We start from the raw sequence: 19,111 nt of genomic DNA on the forward strand, positions 1-19,111 counted from the left end.
CTCTGCTGACATCTCGCCCACGGGTGGCCCCTTCTCAGTCACATCCCCACGACCCCAAGGGCCCTGCCCCCAAACACCAGGGTCCAGGTTCCTCCCTCTTCTTCACCCCACACACTCAGGCTGGTATCTCTTCCCCTGCCCCTCGCCTTCCCTCACCAGGAATATACCTTCCACAGAGTCTCCTCCCCCCTACTTGTCTTTACCACCTCTCTTTCCCTCCTCACTCTGGTCGGCCCTTCTTGTGACTCAGTGGGGCTTTGCACAGAGGTCCTGCCCTGTCTGATCCAGGCCAGGGCACATGGAATATGGAATTTACATATCCCTTATGTTTACTTTCTGTCTCCCTTGCTAAAAGGTAAGTTCCTTGAAGGCAGGGGTTTTCCCGCTGTTCTGGCCATCAGAATTTTTGTGCTAGAACAGTGCATGGCCCAGAGGAGGTGAAGTCAGTCAGTGGAGCAAGATGGCCGAGGACCATCTTCCCAGACCCCTGCCCTTAGAAGCTGACATCTGGGGATCCTGGGTGTCCTGCGGTTCTCTGACCAGCAGAGCTGGGGGCTTATTCCTCCCGGCACCCCAGGGGTGATCAGGCACCATGGAGACAGACTCCCTTGACAAATGAATGAATGGCCCCAACAGTCTCTGAGTCACTCCAAGACGAACAAAACTGCCGACAACTTCTCTCTCATGTATGCTGCATTATTTCTACCACTGCACCTTTTTGTATATATTTTTTTAATTTGTAACTTCATTACCAAAAAAGCTGCATCATCCAAAAAAAAAAAAAAAATCAGACATGTAAAAAAGTCATCCGAATTCAGAGTAGCCTAAAAGCTCCGTTTTTCCACGATTCCCTGACTAAACTAAGATGAGATCTAAGGAGTAGATGGGGTGGGGCTTCTTCTTCCGGGACAGACGCCCACCTGCAGACCCCTTACAGAACCAGTCTCTCGCTGAACACACCCCAACATTGCCTCTGATGTCTAACTGAGGACGGAACCCCGTGTGGTTGGGGCTGTGAGGTGATGCTGCTTGGATTTGAACCCAGTATCCCTGCAGTGCCTAAATCAACTGGACTCTCGGAGGGCTGAGCAAGCAGGGATTTTGTTCTGGCTATCACAGGGCGAAATATAAATATTAGGCTCTAACGGCAAACTGTTCCCCGGCCCCAGCTTCAGGCCCCATGTCTCAGAGAAGAGTCCTGGTTAGAGTCGCGCTCCCCAGCCCGCCACAGCTGGACAGGGCATGCCCCCCCCCCCACCAGCTCCTTCCCTCCCTCCATCCCTCCTTCCCCATGGCCTAGGTCCCATGATCAGGCCTCTCTCCTGCCTACCATTTCCCCAAATCTCTTCCAGCACATTCGCTGCCTGCACAGATGGGACATGGAGGCCAGGAGGGGGCACAGAAAGGAGGGCCGCTTTCGGCTCGAGGCTGTTGCTGCACCCCACCTATCAGAACATTTGCTGATGGGAACGAAGGAAGATCTGATTACCTTCCCTGGGGAGCTCTATCGCTAGGAATGGACTCTGAAGTCTCAAGGCTGGGGAGGCTCTAGGAAATTTCTCAAATCCAGCAAGGTCTCAACCAGAAGGTGTCCACCCACCGAGGTCAACACAGGTACCTGCACACCCACCTCCCAGGCTTCATTTCCATCTCCAGCCACTCACGTTAAGTGACTTCCCCACCCCCAGGGCTCGTCTTGTCATCTTGGGTGGTCCGTGGACAGGGGGCGGGGGGGGGGCCTGCTCCTGAATCCTCCCACAACCTCATCACAAGGATCCCCCCCTTCTATGTAGGAGCCCCTCTCATGAATAGCAGGGATCAGCAGGAAAGCCATGGACCCAGGAGTCAGCCTACTGCTCTCCAGCTTCTCACCTACCAGCCAGATCCTCTCTCCTCCCCGGGGCCGATGTGTGAACGACAGGAAAGCAATCAAGGGCCCAAAACGCGCCTGCTCTGGTCAGTACTCGGGAAATGATAGCTATTAGTGCATACTTAAAAAAGGAAAAAAAGCTGAAGCCTCCGCCTTGTCACCAGTGGACACGAAACCAGTTATAACATGCACAGTCCACCACGAGCAGCAGCGCTGTCCTTCTCTTCCCCCTCCACGGAGACATCCCAGCAGTCCCAGCTCCAGGCCTGGGGCAGTTAACACTCGGGCGGGAGTCCCACAGTTAATACTAGCTCTCCAGCCCTCCCCACCTCAAATGATGTCAGCCTCTCAAGCACCAACTGAGATGCACACAAATCCTCCATAGGATTCAACCCCCAGGATTCAAGTTCTCATCTACACTTCAACGCCAACCTCTCCGCTGAGCTCCCCTCTCCTTCTCTCCAGGGCTCAGCCCCTGAATTCCCACCAGACCCCCCCCCCCTCCAAATCCCACAGATCCCGCCAGGAGCACACCCTCTCCCCCAGCCTGGGGTGATTCCTCTCCCTCCTCCCTGTCCCTGTGGACACGGGCCCAGGCCCCCCCCATCAGCCACCCAGGCTGGCCCCTGGGGTCTGTGGCTCCTCTCAGCTGCCCCTGGCAACCCTCACTTCCCCAAATCCATGCAAATGCTTATGCGGCCAGACAGTGACGTCACCTCCACAAAAATATCCTAGGTACTTTCTTTGTAAATGAAGAAGCAGAGAAAGCATGCAGGCTATGAAGGCTACAGCTCTGAAGAGGGGCTGGCCCAGGGCCTTTGCCTCGCCGCTCGCCAGGCCCACAGGGCGGCTGCTGGGGGCTGAGCACCCTGGAGACGTTTCTCCAGTGCGGACAGCTGGACCTTCACGCCGCTTGCCGCTTGCTTTCTCTTTGCAGTGGCTGGGCTCTAATCATTACAGGACACACTTTCCCCGTTCTCAGGGGGAAGTTTCCTCCCATTCGGGCTCCGGGCAGAGTCAAAGAATAAATCTCTGTCACAGGATTGTTCTGCCTTATTCTATTTTTAAAAATGTGGATTTTTTTTTTGTATGTTTTACGTACCACAAATACAATTACATATATTTTAACCAATGTGTGGGTCGCTTTACAAGGATGGAATTTAATAAATGGAAGTAAGTAAGAAATGCGGGTTCCTTTGGGGTATATACCTCTCAGCAGCTTTCAAAACACAGCCATTTTAATATAAGCTATCTCCCTTGCACAACTCTAAGAAGAATTCCATTTGCACTCTTAAGTGAACCAGCTGAATGCGTCTTACACCAGAATATCTGGGACTGTCCCCCTTAACAGAGGCCAACAATGCTCCCACTGCGGGACTCGCTGGGCGCTGCATACAGCACAGGGCGGGATGAAACAGCAGGTACATAACAACGTGAGGTGGAGAACAGGAGCGTGAGTGGTAAAGGACAGCCAGAAGCTATGGCGGATGCTACGTGGGGTCCAGGGAAGGGAGCCAGGCCTCAGAGACCACCAGCCACCCCCCCGCCCCGCGCTGTTCCGCTGGGATGCCCTCTCTCCCACACTTCCCCAGGTGCACAGATCTCAGCCGAGGCCTTCTCTCCGCTCCAAGGAGGCTTTCCCCAATGCGGACTCCCTTCCTCTGCAGCCCTCGGACAACTCATGACGCACGGCTCCGTCGCAGCCCAAATGCCAGGTGCCCGCTCCCCCAGGATGGCAAGTGCTGCTACCCTACCCTGCATCACCAGCGCCTGGTGCACGGCGGCTCCCGCAGCGCTGGGTCGAAAGGGAAGGAAAGGAGGGCATGAAAGAAGGTTTGATACTCAGATGTGCAGGGGGAGGATGAGAACATTCCCCAAACTGAGAATGAATCTGGGATCTGTAATTGGAGCGAAAGGTTTAGGGAAGTGGAGCCAACCATCAGGAACTCCGCTCACCTAAGGAAAGTGGTCTCCATTCTGCACCCAAGTGAGCCACTGTGGGAGTTTAAGGAGAAAGAACAGCATGATGGGATCAATGGTTTGGGAAGATTAATCGGGCAGCCACATCTATAATAGATTGTGACCTGTTTCCAACAGACACTTTTGAAACAAGTGAAGGCTACACTCTCAGCTCGGCTCTTGTGTGCTGGAAAGATCTGGCTCCTGCATACAACAAGCAGCCCCCAAAACTAACTGCGCACGCACAAGAGATTTATTAAAGTATTGGTGCGTTGTAAAATGACAGCATAATTACATACCAACACCGGAGCAAAGTAAAACAATCGCAAACCACTTCTCGCTCCCCTGACAATGACATTTAAGCCACACTGGCAATACCCTTCCTCCCCCCAATCCCACGCCAATGCTGACAAATCTGAGTGGGGAGAAGAGAGACGACGGAGCAACCCCACCCCCCACCCCGGGGTGACCAGCTCCAGGTGACAACTTTCTGACTGCTTAGCACTGCTCTCCAGGCCCTAGGTGCTCACTGCCCCCCCCCCCAAGCTCACCTGCCACTGTGGGGTCCGTAGAGGACCAAGTCACCTGGATGGGTGCCTTGCAGCAGCCCAGGCTTCCCATCTGGCTCCCAGGTCCCCCATGTGCCTCCGGAACAGGAGCATGACCCTAAACCTGACCTTGCCCTCCCCCCCCCCCCCCCCGCTTGGCTGAATGCTGTGACAGAACACAATATTATGTAAGGAACCGAGGCACAGTTGAAATGAAGCGATTCCAGTGAATTAATGTTTCCACGAATGCTCCTAAAGCCATAGTTTTGTTTGAAAATCATACGACTTATAACATCTCTGCCGTGTGAACAAGAAGGGAAGTTGGAAATTGATTTGCGGGGCCACTCATAATTTTAGTTGTAATTTCTGTGTGTTTGGTGACTCCAAATCTTTCCTCCTCTAAAAGGTCTGTGTTCTATGGGCAGTTGCTACCTACACGCTCAGCGAGGTCAGAGCAGAACAATGTGAAACAGAAATAATTCACTGTACACAGAATCGCGTGGGTTCAAGTTCTAGGTCAACTACCATGGTGAAAAACAGAAAATAAAGAACATGTTTCACCATTATGTGCCATACCTTTCAGAATGAAGCAAAAATGGTGATAGGAGCAACAGAATGTTCCTATTTTCAGGGTAAGGGAAAAAAAAGTCTTTTCCAAACCTAATCAGAAAAATGAAATGCACAATTCCCTCCAGCAAGAATTTTATTTTTAATTTTCATTTACATAGTATCTTTCTTCCAAGAATCTCAAAATAATGGAGCTCCACAAATACTTACAAAGAGAAAAAATACAAAAACAACAGTTGTCACAACACAGGAGGGGACAGGCTTGGCAGGGCTGGAGTTCCAAGAGGGGCAAGAAATGGCAGGCAGCGGTGAGAGCAGGCGCCCGGGCTGAGGGTGGCGCCTTTGAGGCTCTTCCTTACCAACAGCCCATGGCCTTGCTCCTGCCTGCAGCTTTCAGGCTCTGGAAGACAAGGATTTACCTTCGGTGTCATTTATTAGCATTCATCAAGCTATTCTAACCTAAAGAGCGATTTCTCCCCTAAAATCCGGAGGCAAGCTGGCCATCAACCAAAGACGCTCACAGGTCTAAGATATCAACGGAACCAAGATGCCTAAAAGGACTTCCTATTCTTTTTGGTCTTAAAAACATAAAATTAGATGAGAAAATACTAAAATTGTGCTGGGGGGAAAGAACCAAGGTAAGAGAGACTTTTAGGAGGAAATTGGGAAGAAGCTTTTAAGCAAGTTGTTTGTTTGTTTGTTTCCAGTTGAGTGGACAGGATCCGAACGTCTTACATTTAGCAAAAAGCTGTCAACACCCAAATAAAATCTTAATGACAGTCAGAATGGCATTCCATTTCTTGCAATTTCGCAATGTTCACTTAAGAAAGAGCTAATTTGTCAATTTGTTTTTCCCTTAACCAAACTCAAAACACCTCGCAACCATACACAACTTTTTAAAAAACGTTAACTCCTTTAACTTATTGAATAAACAGGGCCAAATACAAAGATGTCTTTCAGAAAACAAGCCCCATGCTGGTATGCTCAGGGTAATGCTAAGACAGAACGAGCTTCAGAGTAAGTTCTGGTAATTTCTTCCAACATTAACTTCATATATCACAGTCAAAAGCATTGAGGGTTTCAATTGTCAGCTGAGTGGGCCCCATTGTGGCCTCCTGGGTTTTATAAAGGTGTGGGCCAACTCATTTTCACAAGTGAAAGGAAACAATCTATTCAGTTCCGTGTGAATCTCCTACCTGGCTATTTCTCCCAGTCGCTTTGTGGTGCTGGGTAAATTCCTGGGAGGAATGAACGAACACTCCCAACCTCGCTCCTTCTCCAGCCACCTGTCTGACGGGGTTCCTGAGGATGCGGGGGGTTCCTCTAGGTGGGAATCGTACCGACCAGGTCTGAGGAACTTCCCGGGTTGCCCATGGCCCAGGGCTCTAATAAACACAAAAATTCTGCCAACTGCCCTGGGCCTCCTGCAGCGAGGAAGAGCTTTCAGATTTAAATGAAGAAAATGACAAGATTTATTTCGTGCACTAACATCATCCTCTCAGAATTTAATTACAGCAAGAATGAGAATTATTTTTATTAGAGTTGTTTACTTTTCGAAGGAAAGGCCCTTGATGGGTTTTGCAACAAATTAGATGTCTTGCAGAAACCCTTGCTTGCCCTCATTGTGTTTTTTAACTGTGACGTATCATGTGAATAGGGCAGCATGTGAACTTCTTAAAAATCAAAAGTGCTTCAAAGCTGTTCCTCCTATCGTGCCCACGAAGGTGAGCGACGCCATCGGTCACCCCCTTAATCCCAGGTCACTTCCTGCAGGGACACCTCCCACCAAAGACCATTCTCCGCTACCCACTTTCTCAGAAGACAGCTGAAATGGGGACTGATTACAGCTCAGCAAATCCAAAACTGTGACAGGAACAACAGCTCAATACAAATCCTAGCTGTCCTCTTCAATAAAATCAATACCTAAACACCAACCAAACCCTGCTTCTTAAACATACAGCAAAACCAGGGCTATTTAGCTGGCTTTGAAAACTAGAATAGGAAAAATGGCCGAGATAATTCAGAGAGCCCCACCACTTACATTTGTTGAAACCAACTCGGTTTGGTGTTTGTTTTGCTTTGTTTTTTTTGCCGGGGGGGGGGGGGGGGTTGCTATGTGCGTTTATATCCCTAAATGTAGAGGGGTTTTTTTTGTTTTTGGGGGTTTTTTTTTTAAGATTTTATTTATTTATTTGAGAGAGAGAGACTGAGAGAGAGAGCACATGAGAGGGGGGAGGGTTGGGAGGGTCAGAGGGAGAAGCAGACTCCCTGCCGAGCAGGGAGCCCAAAGCGGGACTTGATCCAGGGACTCCAGGACCATGACCTGAGCCGAAGGCAGTCGCTTAACCAACTGAGCCACCCAGGCGCCCTAAATGTAGAGTTTTTAAGAAAAGTAATTTCTCTCTGAATTCTAAATCATTATCAGGGTTTAATAAAATTTACCCAAATGCTCATGTCAATAAATGTTTATTAAATCAGAAATCACAAGTGAATTCACAACTTCTTTGCCATAAATGCTATATAATACAGACATTAAATTACTTGCCTAAGTATGCCATTAAAGTTCCTTTTTTCCGCACCATTGTTTTGGGTGTCCAGACATACACAGGCATCTAGTTCCTAAAATGCCCAGCACGACTGGAACGTCCAGGTAAACAGTAGTGGGGCGTAATGAGAGGTCACGGGGCCCCCTCTTCAAATAGCTTCAACAAAACAAATGGCCAGAAGTAAAAAGTGTCTCTGTGCTTTGCTATAATAAGATTCAAACACAGGATTCCAAGAATTCCACCTGTTTCCAATTAGATACCAGAATTGCTTGAGTGTTTAAACTACGTTCACTTGCTACTTATACAAAACAATTCTTCCGGGTTTTTTGAACGTTTTAAGTAATGTTAAAATAAGATTAAGGGTCTGGTTTAAACAATCAGAGGCAGGGGAATTTCAGTTGAAACCAAAACTCTCTCTCTGCAGCCATAATGCAGAGCTTCAGACAAAACAAGAGAACAAGATAACCCATTTCTATCTTTGACAATTACTTGTAAAATTCAGACCTTTCACAGGAAAAGCAACTATGTTTACATTTTTATACCATAAATGAACTATAAATAGGTTTTTAGGTAATTTCTAAAACAATGCAGGATCCTATATAATAAACTAACTTGAAGGTCAAGTTTGTGGTACAGGCCATCAGATACACCTGCCTTTTAAGTATGTGAAATTTACATGACGCCAAATGCATGGTGTAAAACAGGAGTACAGGTAGGAATTTGGCCTAGCTCTGTCCGATTTTTCATGTGATGAATTTCTCTTTTTACAAATGTGCCAGCTTCCCTCTAACAAATTTGTCCTTCCTTCGTTTCACTGAGGATGTTCCTTGTGCTTTATAAATGAGCTGAAACAAATACAGATTTCCTACTTCCAGCCTTGTTCGGTCTCCTAAGACAGAACTGCTCCCGAGGCTGTGCTCCTGGTCCGATTGTTGACTGCTACAGGTGGACCGGGAAACGGGGAGGGGGGGGGTGGTCAGGAAGCACAGACCAGCCCTTCTGCCTAGCTCCTGCAGAAACCCTGCTGGGTCTGTTTTAATTGTACACAACAGGGCGGGAGACTTTTTCAACAGCCATTAAAGGTCTCCACTGGCTCCCCAGACAACATTTTTAAGGTTAGCTCAGTGGATTAGGAGAGAGTAATTCCTGAGGGGATTGGCAGTTTGTCCCCTTACCCTTCCAACTTCCTCAGGTAGCTAACTCCTGGCAAGAGCTATGTGAAACTGGGGAAGGAGGCAAAGGGGGACTCGACAGACCCAACTGTATCAGGAGCTCTTGCATAACCCCATCCCTTCACTGCCTTGCACCTTAAAAAAAAAAAAAAAACTACACATAGTTTCACAGAGAGGGAAAAAACCTTTAATCCACTGACAACGACCCCCTCCCACACCCAATCTCAAAGACACCGATATTAAAAGAACCAAGAAAACAAAGACAGCAGCTGTGTAGAACTCCTTGATGATTTGTTTCCTCGGTAGTTTCTAAAGGGTACTGAATGGGATACGTATTGTAATCAAGATAATATACTTCTGGGGAACACTGCCATAACAGGAAAACGCAAATTAAAACCCATCAGAGAAACGGACTTTGGACAAAACTGGAATTATTTTCTGATTTTGAAAAAGAGGAAAAACGTTTCAAGGTTACTTTTGGGGAGACTCCTTAAAGGGGAGCACCAGTCATCACGTAGGACTAACGCCCCCATGGGAAGCCAGTCACTGGCAGGCCCCGTCCCCAAAAGCTTCGCTCACACACAGTTACATGAGCTTGTTTTAGAAAGTGTCCTCTTTTCAAACATGTATTTAAAAGGCAAATTTATACAATGGTGTTTTTCTTGTTACCCAAAAAAAAAAAAAAGCCTGGTTTTTACAAGTCTGGGATAGGATAAAAAACTTGTCCAACTAGTCTTAGCAACACCAAAGCACTGACACTTCCATACCACAAGCCTTTGGGACTAAAAAGGAAACGAAATAGAGCTCAATCTTCAGAAGCTCTCTTCCTGGGCACTCAGTCCACATCCCAAGGCAGCTTCAAGACCAAGCAGAGGGACAAGAACTCAGGCCCGGCTCACTGGGGCACAGCAGAGGCATGGGAGGGGCTCAACAGTCTGGTCTCCAGCAAACCCGCAGAAGTCTCCAACCTGGATCTGAGTCTAGTCTCTACCCTCAGGTGGCAGCGCCACAGCCCATACGGGGCTCTGCAGGCAACCCGATCTCTGGGTCAGGGGCTCTGGAAAGACGAGAAGAGTCTGAAACTAATGAATTCTCTCTTCTCAAACTGCAGTCTCATTGGCTCACTTACTCTGTGGGAACAGAGATGACGTTAAACTGGATACCAACTCAAAAGGCCTCTTCAGGGCCCAGAGAAAGAACCAGTTTAGCCTTATACTTGAACTCTGGCATTCCATAGCCAAATGAAGGTTCTCAGACCTGCGATGGAGTGGCAACAGGAAATCATCTAAGGCCAAATCTTTATCTACCACCCAAAGTCAATGGATGCTCCGTACAGAGAATGATAGTGATGCTCGCTCCCATAATCTGCTTTTTCAAGACCAATACCTTAAAGTTCATTCACGTAAACTGACAAGGAAACTTCCAACCCAATCCTGCAGTTACAGTTAAACATCCTCATGATATCCTGAAGCAGCTAATCACCAGCCGATTTGGGGTGTCAAAGAGTTCATAAAATCTAATACCTCTCTGGAAACCAAATCCATCTCCCATGGAGTTTTGCCAAGATGCTTAAAAAATAAACCTCACTGATGTTCAGCTAAATGTCCATTTAGGAAGACAAGGAAAAAAAATTAAGGTTTGTCCTTCAAAACTCCGCAACGGGTTTTACAGTAAACACAGGAATTAAATTATGGTAAAAGGGAGCTATTTTTACTAAAACAGGGTAGACCAATTTATCAAAAATGCCATTCGGCTGTGTTCATTACGTTCAGGAATCTAATTTACACAATAGACACTTTGGAGTAATCTATTTTAGTCAATAAATACTCAAACTCCTTTAAGTTTTAATCTTATCGGAAATACATATTTCACATAGTCCTCTTCCTAGTTAAGCGAGAAATTTCAAGAAATTTCATAACGACGATGAGTCTGCTTTATCGTTCTCACGTAGGCAGGAACAGAAAACAAGCATATACAATTAAAGTTGTCAGACTCCATTTATATAGGTTTTAATCCAATCCGCTTCATTTCATTCGAGGCTGCATCTGGAGTTGATTTGCTTCCCTCCTAAAAGTATCGTAGGTCACTATCACCGGTCCTCCGGGTTAGGAAAGTTCGGTCAAGTTTACCTTCCCGCACTCCTCAGACTTGGGCGCCGCGGCCGTCCCCTAAGGGACGCTGGGTGACCCCCGGAGCACCGGACGGCCCTGGGCCCGGGCGAGCCGCAGACCAACCTCCCCTCCGGCCCCCACCCCCCCCGCAGCGCTCCCTGGGCTTCGGGCCCACACGCCGCTCACCTTCAACTTGGCTCCGGCTACGCACAACATCCACCTGGCAGAGTCCCGGGGCTGTCCAGGCGCCGCGAGCGCGGAGCCGGCAGGTTCGGGGTGACCCCCAAGGGTGCGCCGCTCCTCTGGGTGGGGGGTGGCAGGCAGGAACGCGCCCCCTGGGCACCGCGGCGGCACCGGGGCCGGATGAGGGGCCCCCGCATGATCCCCCCACGGCGCCCCGGGCTCGGCGCGCGGACCGTGGCCCAGCACGCCACAGTCGAGGGGGGCCCCCGGGGCTTTGCCTTCGAGAACCCGACCCGAGAAGGCATTTCGGAGAGGACCAGCCGCGCGCTCCATTGCCACCGCGGACCCTGCGGGGGGGCGCCAGGGCCCCCGAGAAGAGGGCCGGAGCGGAGCGGGCGGGTCACGGAGGGCTGCGGGAGCCCCTGGGCTCGGGGCTAGAGCCGCCGGGACAGGCGGCGGGGAGGAAGCGTCCCCCACCCGGGCCAACGGCGCGCCGGGGCGCAGCGCGGGGCCTGCGCTCGGGGAAAGTTGCTGCCCTCCGCCCGCACCGGCTCCCGCCGGGCGCTCCGACCCACGGGCTCCGCGCGCCGGGCGCCCGCCGGCCCTCGCAAGTTTCCCCCAAGCGCCCCGACCGGGGTCTCTGGCCGCGGAGGGGCCAGTCCGCGCCACTCGTGCAGGCACACAAAAGAGCGGGGCGGCTGCGGGTGGCCCCGGGGCGCCCGCCCGGACGTAAACAAACCCCGGGGTCCGCTCGGAGAGCCCAACGCCGGGTGCGGGAGCGGCGGCGCGGCCCCGGCCCGCTGACAGCCCGGCGCGGCGGCCGGGGCCCGGGCCGGCCGGGGCCGGGGCGCGCGGCCGCCCGGCCGCCCGCCCGGCCACCCGCCCGCCTGGCCGGAGCCGGGCCGCGCCGCCGCTGCCGCCGCCGCCGCCGCCGGTGGCCGCTCTGACCCTCCCCCGAGCCGGCGGCACCACAGCGCCACCAGCCCCAGCTCCGCCGCGCCGGCGGCAGTGGCGGCGGCGGCTCCTCCTGGAGAGGCAGGCGCTTCACCCCCCACAGCAACTCCCCACAAACTTTCCCCGGGAATACGGCGGGCCGGGGGCGCGGGGCGCGCGGCCGGGCGCCGCCGCCGGGCCGCAGCCCCCTCCCGGCGCAGCGCCCGCCGCCGCCGCCGCCGCCGCCCGCCGCCGCCCGCTCCCCGCTCGCGCGCGCACCCCGCGGGCCGCCGGGGCCGCCCCCCTCCCCGGTCCCGCGGCGGCGGCGGCGGCGGTGGCGGCGGCGCAGGGCCGGGGGGGCGCCCGGGGTGGGGGCCGACACCGGGGGCAGCGGTGGCGGCGGCGGCTCCCGGCGCCATCTTGGGCTGATCGATGAATTGAACAAAGAGGATCAATTTCTGATCAAGCGAGTTATCAATGGGGGCCGGGGAGCGAGAGGGACTTGTCCCCGACTCGGCCCCGCTTTCCCCGGCACCCCCCTCCTCCCCGCCGCCGCGGCCCCCCGGCGGCCGGGCAGCCCGGGGCCCCGGGGGAGGCCGCGACCGCCCGCAGCCCCCACCCCCGGGCGAGAGGCCGAGCGAGCAGAAGCCTGACCTGCAGCTGCTGTAAATCAAAGCGCTTCCAATATTGAAACATCGATCCCACATTGGCCGCCATCTTGAGACATATTGAGACGGAGTGAGAGGCTGATAGAGAGGGGGCTGGAGTTCAGGAGCCGCCAGGAGGCAGCAGGCGGGCGGCGCCAAAACCCGGCCTGGAGCCGGCCGCTGCCGCCGCCACGGAGGACGCGGACTCCTCCTCACGGCGCCGCCGCAGCCATGGCGAGCCCGAGCCGGAGCCGGAGTCGGAGCCCGAGGGCGCGGCGGCCGCCGCGGGGCCTGGCGCGCGCGGCCCCTGCCCCCTCCCCCCCGGCGTCCGGCGCCCGGCCCGCGACCCCCGCCCCTCCCGAGCCCCCTGCCCCCAGCGGGCGGCGGGCGGCGGCCGCCGGCCCGGCCCCGAGGGGGCGCTGGAGGGCGGCGGGAGGGGCGCCCGGGCCCCCGCCGGAGGCCCCGGGCCCGGCTCACCTGGGGCGTGCTTGGGGGTCGCGGGGGCAGGCGGCGGCCGAGCGCAACCGCTCCGGGGCCCTCGGTCGGGGCTTTCGGCCGCGTCTGGGAGCGCCGGAGCCGCGCGGCTTTCGCTTGCCCTCCTGCGGGCCCCGAGCGTGCGGAGCCGCCGCGACCACCTGCCCGAGCCCCGACCCCGCGCGGACCCGGCCCACGGCTGCCCCGCGTGTGCGAGGCACGCTGGCCGGCGGCTGCCGCACACCCACTGCACCGGGCCCCGGCCGGACTCGGGCCGAGCCCGCCGGGGACAGCGTTTCAAGTTGGGGGGGAGTGGAGTTGGGGTGAAACCAGCCCTGATCCTCCTGTCGCTGCACACGTTAATGCCCAGAACGGTGGCAGCGCGGTCCCCGCGACGGACCGAGGCGCACCGCAATCCCGGTGGCCAGGGGTCCGAGCGGCCCCCATCCGCCCGAGCTGCGACCGCTTAGGCCAAGACAGGAAAAGTCTTGGCGCACCGTTGTGTATCCCCCCGCACCGCTTCAGCGGAACAGCCCTGGAAACTTCCTGCAGTTCAAGACACTTCGGTTTTCACTCCTTTTGGTGCAGAAACTTGGAAAGAGTAGGTGCACTTATACCAGACAGCATGGTCCCTGGTTACAGAAATGCTAAAATTTAAACCCAAGAGTCAATTTGCTTTTGATTTCTTTTTTCGCAGAAACCTGGAAAAAGCACACGTTTTATGATCGTCATCTTTAATTGATTATACACACGTGTGAGTTTGACTTTTCCAGGAGGAACACTGTACTTTTACTCTCCCGCACTTCATTTGACGTGTAATTAGTTAAAACAAACCCCCAGATTCCTTAATCTTGAAAATTATAGATAAATAAAATTCGTATGGAATGCAAAATAAAACATGTAAGTAGGCTATAACTGCTTGTCAGCTAAGTTCGAGGGCTTAGCGCCGATCGTGGGGGTGAAATAAGCGTTTTTGAATGAACGGCCTGGAAATCAAAGGCCACAAGATTTAGAGAACACACGTGCCCCAGGTCTCGCGCTGCCGACCAGGAGCCTCAGTGTCGTCAACGCGCAGTTCCCGAGGTCGGCCGGGGGGTTCCCTCGGCGTCCCGGTCTAGGCTTCGACTAGCAGAGGGGGCAGGAAGCAGGTGGGTGGCAGCGCGCGGGCGCGGGGCGGGGGCGTCGCGAGCCTCGGCCGCAGATGCTGTGACGCCGCGCGGGGCAGGGCAGTGGCGACCTCGGGAACGCCGAGGACCGCCTCGATGTGGGGCGCCCGAGCCCGCGCGCGCAGTCGGCCGGCGGCCGCGCTGCAGCTCCGACCGCGCCGCCCGGTAGAGGGCAGCGGCGCCCCGACACTCGCGTCCTCGGGTCCCCGCGCACGTGCCCACCCGCGCGCCCCGTGCCTGGCCACGCCCTGTCCCGGAGCCAGGCCCCAGGCGGGAAACTGCACTGCCACCTCTGGGGAGTCCTGTCCCGACGAGATGCCACGTCTAACGATCTCCCCCGGTATCCCACTCTTGGGGGTACGTCTGCGCTCCCCTCCTATTTGTGCGGTGGCAAGCAGGCGAGACCTCGGAATTGCCTTAAAGATGGCTAGACAAATAAAATGTGCAAGGGCTTAAAGAAATAAAACAAAACAAAACAAAAAAACCTCCCGTGGGGAAGGCTCAAGAAGGATCAGGGAAATGGTTTGGATTTGGTGCAGATGTCCTCAATCTAATTATCGTGTCGATCCCCTGGGTTTGAACCCAAAAAAAAGTGAAATATATATGACCTGTGTAATATTCCAGAAGTACATCTGGTTGGAATTCAGGGTTCTGAATCCACTGCAATATTTTAGAAATAAATTTGATGAGTATTAGATACCCTTGTTACATTTCTGGTTATATTTACGTTATTTGCATGCTAACTTGACTTAGAGAAACAGTACACTGGCTCAAAGGTCAAGCTCTATTTAAATAACATTTAGGTGTCTTCTACCAAAGTTTTGCGTTATTACAAGGCTTCTTGCTCTCCTGGGGGGAAAAGGGCGGGGGGGGGGGGGGGGGAGGGGAGTGGCTGGAATAACTTTGCCAACATCACAAAATGTTACCACTTTAAAATGGCATTCAAAATAAACTACTGATCAAAAATTATCTTAGCAGAGTGAAGTAATCAGCAGGGACCTATGAAAGTACATTTTATTTTTCTTGAGTGTAAACATAGGATCAGAACAAACTATATCTATTTCTAAAGACTATTTTCTTTGTTATTTTTTTCAGCTTGACTTTGTCTCGGCATTATAGAAGGTTAGGACTCGCTGACATCCAAACATAGTAGATCTACAAAACTGTATTCTGTATAAAATATTCAGAAGATGGAAAGGCTTTAGGACTTGGACCTCCATTAGGACCCACAAAGACAGTAAGATGTGGCTAGAACCCCCTAGAACAAAGTATGAGAAAGAGACAGATTAGCAAGATAACTGGCCCACTACAGAGAAGCATCTTGACTAAAAGTTATTCTTACAATGGAGCACAAGGAAAACAATCCAGAGGCATTCTTTTCACTTTTTGATGTTCAGGCTCTCCCTTTAGGGAAAGAAAGCTCACAGTTCCCAAGTTTGTGACTAATTCTCCATCCTCAGCTTTTAAAAATCAAGCCCCAAGTAACCAGATGGGGGGAAAGAGGGAAGGGGGAGTAACCAAAACTATGTTTGTTCTTGACACCTTTAAATGAAATACAGCTTAGCACCAAATAAGGCAACTAGCAACTAGGATCTGAGTCCAGAATTCCTAAATTTCTTTTCTGACCCATTTTGTTTTGCCTCAGAAAAATACAGGGGCCATGTTGGAGGTGTGATAATACTGATGAATGTAAATTACAAAAAATGGTAAAGCACTTTTAGAAATTTACCTTCTCCTACCCTCCTATCTCCTGACATCTACACATAGTTGATTAAATCCTAAGGTGAAAACTGACAAATTCTCTAAAATACCATATGGGTTGATGATGACTAAATTGGTCCTCTTTCGCAGCCCCCAAGAAAGGAAAATACATTGCCTTGTTTTCTAAAGATTCTAGATTAGTAATTGTTCTGATACACTTAACCTAATTTTTTGAGGGAATTAACCGTCAAGAAATTCTTCCAAACTGAAAAATGTCTTACCATGTAGAGCATTATATATAAAAAAAAAAAAGCCATACTCTATCTCTCACAAAAGAGGCTTTATGTTCTGAGCTCTTATTTATAATGGACTCATAAAGTTTCACCTAGAAACTTTATCTCCAGAAAAAGTTGGAAAATGACCTAAACTCTGCAAATAATGAAAAAATTCAGAGATCTTCTATCCCATATGATGTGCTTGAAATGAAAACTAAAGAAATTCATTCCGAAACTTTAATTCACTTTCTGAATATTTTTGCACCCAAATTAGAACTGGTTTTGAATGGTGTTCAACAAGAAATATTTCAGATAAGCAGAGACAAAACATGATGCTAAATGTTTACATCATAATTTATTCACAAACAAACATAAACACATGGTTACTTTGTGGTACATGGGTAAAAATGAATCATACCCCTAATAAGTCGTAAGAGAATCTCAATTTTACAAAGATAGAAGTTGAAAATTAGATCAAGGTATTCATTCAAGTTGACTGAATTTGTAAATGTTTTAAATTTAGGAATATCTAAGGCCAGACAGAAGTTTTGAGACACTTTAAATTTGAAGAGGCCTTTTCCTTAAATCAAAATTTTGAGTATGAATAACAGAAGGAAATTACTTTGTCTTCCTTTTGTCTTTGGCGACTGCCTTCCAGAACAATTTGGCATGGACTACTGGAATAAATAAAAGGAAGATTCCAGATTCTTTTTTTTTTTTTCTGGGCGCTCAAGAAAACCAAACTACTTTTAATTGTTTTGTTTTTTAAATAATACTTTATGTTAATTATTTCTAAGTACACTATTCACTCTACTATGTAAATACCCACCGAATAAAAGTACACATTTTGCTACATGTAATTACATGCATAGTACATAATTCATCTCTATCCGCCAACTGTATGTGTAGTTATATAATTGTACCAAGAACCTGCCAAACTTGTAAGAACAAACTATAATGATTTCTAAGCAGTAGGCTCTCCTCTTCACCACCCCTATCAGCCTCTATCTGGTGACAACATCTCTCAGTCTCCAAGACCCTTTTAGAAATCTTCAAAGACTTAAATTCTGGCCCACCATTTAACTTTGCCTTCCACTTCTGGACAGCATATGTCCATACTACTAGGTCTAGGTATCTTTCTGCACCTTTAATGATTACATTCTGCTCTCCTCGCTCTTAAACGAGAAAGCTTGTAGCTGGATCTTTTGGAAGGAGCTCAGTCTTAAACTTGGAAAATACATCTAGCTTCATGGATTCAACTGCTCACTGCTTCGGGACTCCCAAGCCGTGAGGAGGAACCTGGGGCTTCTCATCAGCCAATTTCCCCCCAACCCCACCTGACCAGCCACACCCCCTCCCCCGCCAGCATCTCTTTTTACTAAACTTCTAATATAAATTTTCTCGAGCTTTTGAGTTTATTAGAATATCGCATCTCATTTTCCCCCTTTTTACCTCTTCCTCATCATGAGATGCCCATGTTAATGGCATATTACATATTTCCTGTATACTAGGGAAATAAATGCCTCCCTATATGACTCTCACTGATGTCATTGCTGAATCACTAGAAATTAATAGTGTATATCAACAGTAGCTTGAAAGGGCTTGAAATATGTAAAGTACTCTATAAATATTATTATTATCTTGCTTAATGTAAAGTTCATGTTCTGTGCTAAGACCTTATATTAATTCCTTTTCTTTCCTTCTGGGAGCTATGAGCCATATGCATTCTATTTATATTGACCTTTCATTATTCATATTGCTCTTACAATGTCAGTTTGCCATCCAATATTTTAAACACACAACTGTGTCCCTGGTGCCAGGGCATATAGAGTAGAGACATGCTTTTTTAAAAATCACATTTATGACATGAAGCAAAATATTGTTTTGTTTCTCCACAAGATCATTTATGACACATCTCTGCAGTTATATGGTTGGAGTTGAATGAAGATTGTTTTCATGAAATGTAATTAGATTTTCTTTTGTCATGAGCACTGTTGGATTGGATATTCCCCCCCCCCCCCCCCCCGGGTAACTGTGGTTTGGAAGATCCTGAAAGCTTGTTTCACTGGAAAATAGGGAAGCTGATATTTCTAGTAGTGAGTAGAAAACTTTTCTCATTCCCTCAAGCTCCATTCACACTAAATATTTGATCTAGTGTCAGTTTTTAAGACTGTATTATATTATCTTTAGAGGTTTAAGTAGCTAGCAGAATCTCATAGGATGTCAAAATGTTCTTTGTGTGTGAGATAGAAAAAAGAAGCCAGGAGAATGGGCCTCTAATCTAGCAGCCGTTTTCTCTAAAATAGTCACACGCGCACACACATATAATCTGAAAAGTAAAAATGTCAAATAAAAGAATGAAATGCAAATATTTTCAGCACAGAAGTATTTCTGGTAACAAAACAAGCAAACCAACCAACCAACAACAACAACAAAAAAAACCAAAGCCATAAAACAAAAGGACCTAAATGTCCTATAACACAGAAATGATAAAATAGTATGTAGCCATTAAAAGTTATGCTTGTAAAATATGTAACAACACAAGGAAAGGTTTATTCTATACAAGGAAAACAGGCCATAGTGTGAGCCTAGCTGCAAAGAACAGCAGATTCTGTATTCATATAAAATGCTGCAAGGAAATATACCTCATTGTTAACCATGCATGCCTCTGGACAAGGACTTAATGGGTAAGTGTTAGCTTCTTTAATTTCTGTGTTTTGTATCATTTCTACATGAGCGTATGCTATCTCTATAATGCAGGAAAACAGTGAATATTATTCAAAATAAGGATGGCGAAAAAGGCTGATATGGCATTTTTTTTAAACAGTAATTTAACTCTAACCAGAAGGGGTAGCATGACCTGGTGATTAAAATAGACAATTGAAAACAGAGGGAAAATCATGTCCTAATTTTGCCACTGAGTCACTGACTTTGCCTCAGGTTTCTTGCCTGTAAAATA

At 49.8% G+C, this 19,111-nt stretch overlaps 1 protein-coding gene across 9 annotated transcripts in view; it reads right to left on the reverse strand.

The window, feature by feature from the left end:
* The window catches only part of CUX1 (cut like homeobox 1), a 353,404-nt gene extending 340,580 nt beyond the window's left edge, over positions 1 to 12,824 (reverse strand). For 5 of the 9 annotated variants that reach the window (XM_045875612.3, XM_064593191.1, XM_064593190.1 and 2 more), the window contains exon 1: positions 10,960 to 11,784. In XM_045875612.3, the coding sequence (XP_045731568.2) occupies positions 10,960 to 11,289 (330 nt within the window). In that variant the 5' untranslated portion in view covers positions 11,290 to 11,784. Of the gene's footprint in view, positions 1 to 10,959; positions 11,785 to 12,543 lie in introns of those variants that run through there. The other 4 variants (XM_045875616.3, XM_045875615.3, XM_045875614.3 and 1 more) reach the window with 4 other exon arrangements.
* Between the last annotated feature and the right edge of the window lie 6,287 nt (positions 12,825 to 19,111).

This window comes from Mirounga angustirostris, unplaced genomic scaffold (assembly GCF_029215605.1).
Source record: "Mirounga angustirostris isolate CCGP_5_RB_7025 unplaced genomic scaffold, mMirAng1.0.hap1 SCAF_5, whole genome shotgun sequence".
Lineage (NCBI taxonomy): Eukaryota > Metazoa > Chordata > Mammalia > Carnivora > Phocidae > Mirounga > Mirounga angustirostris.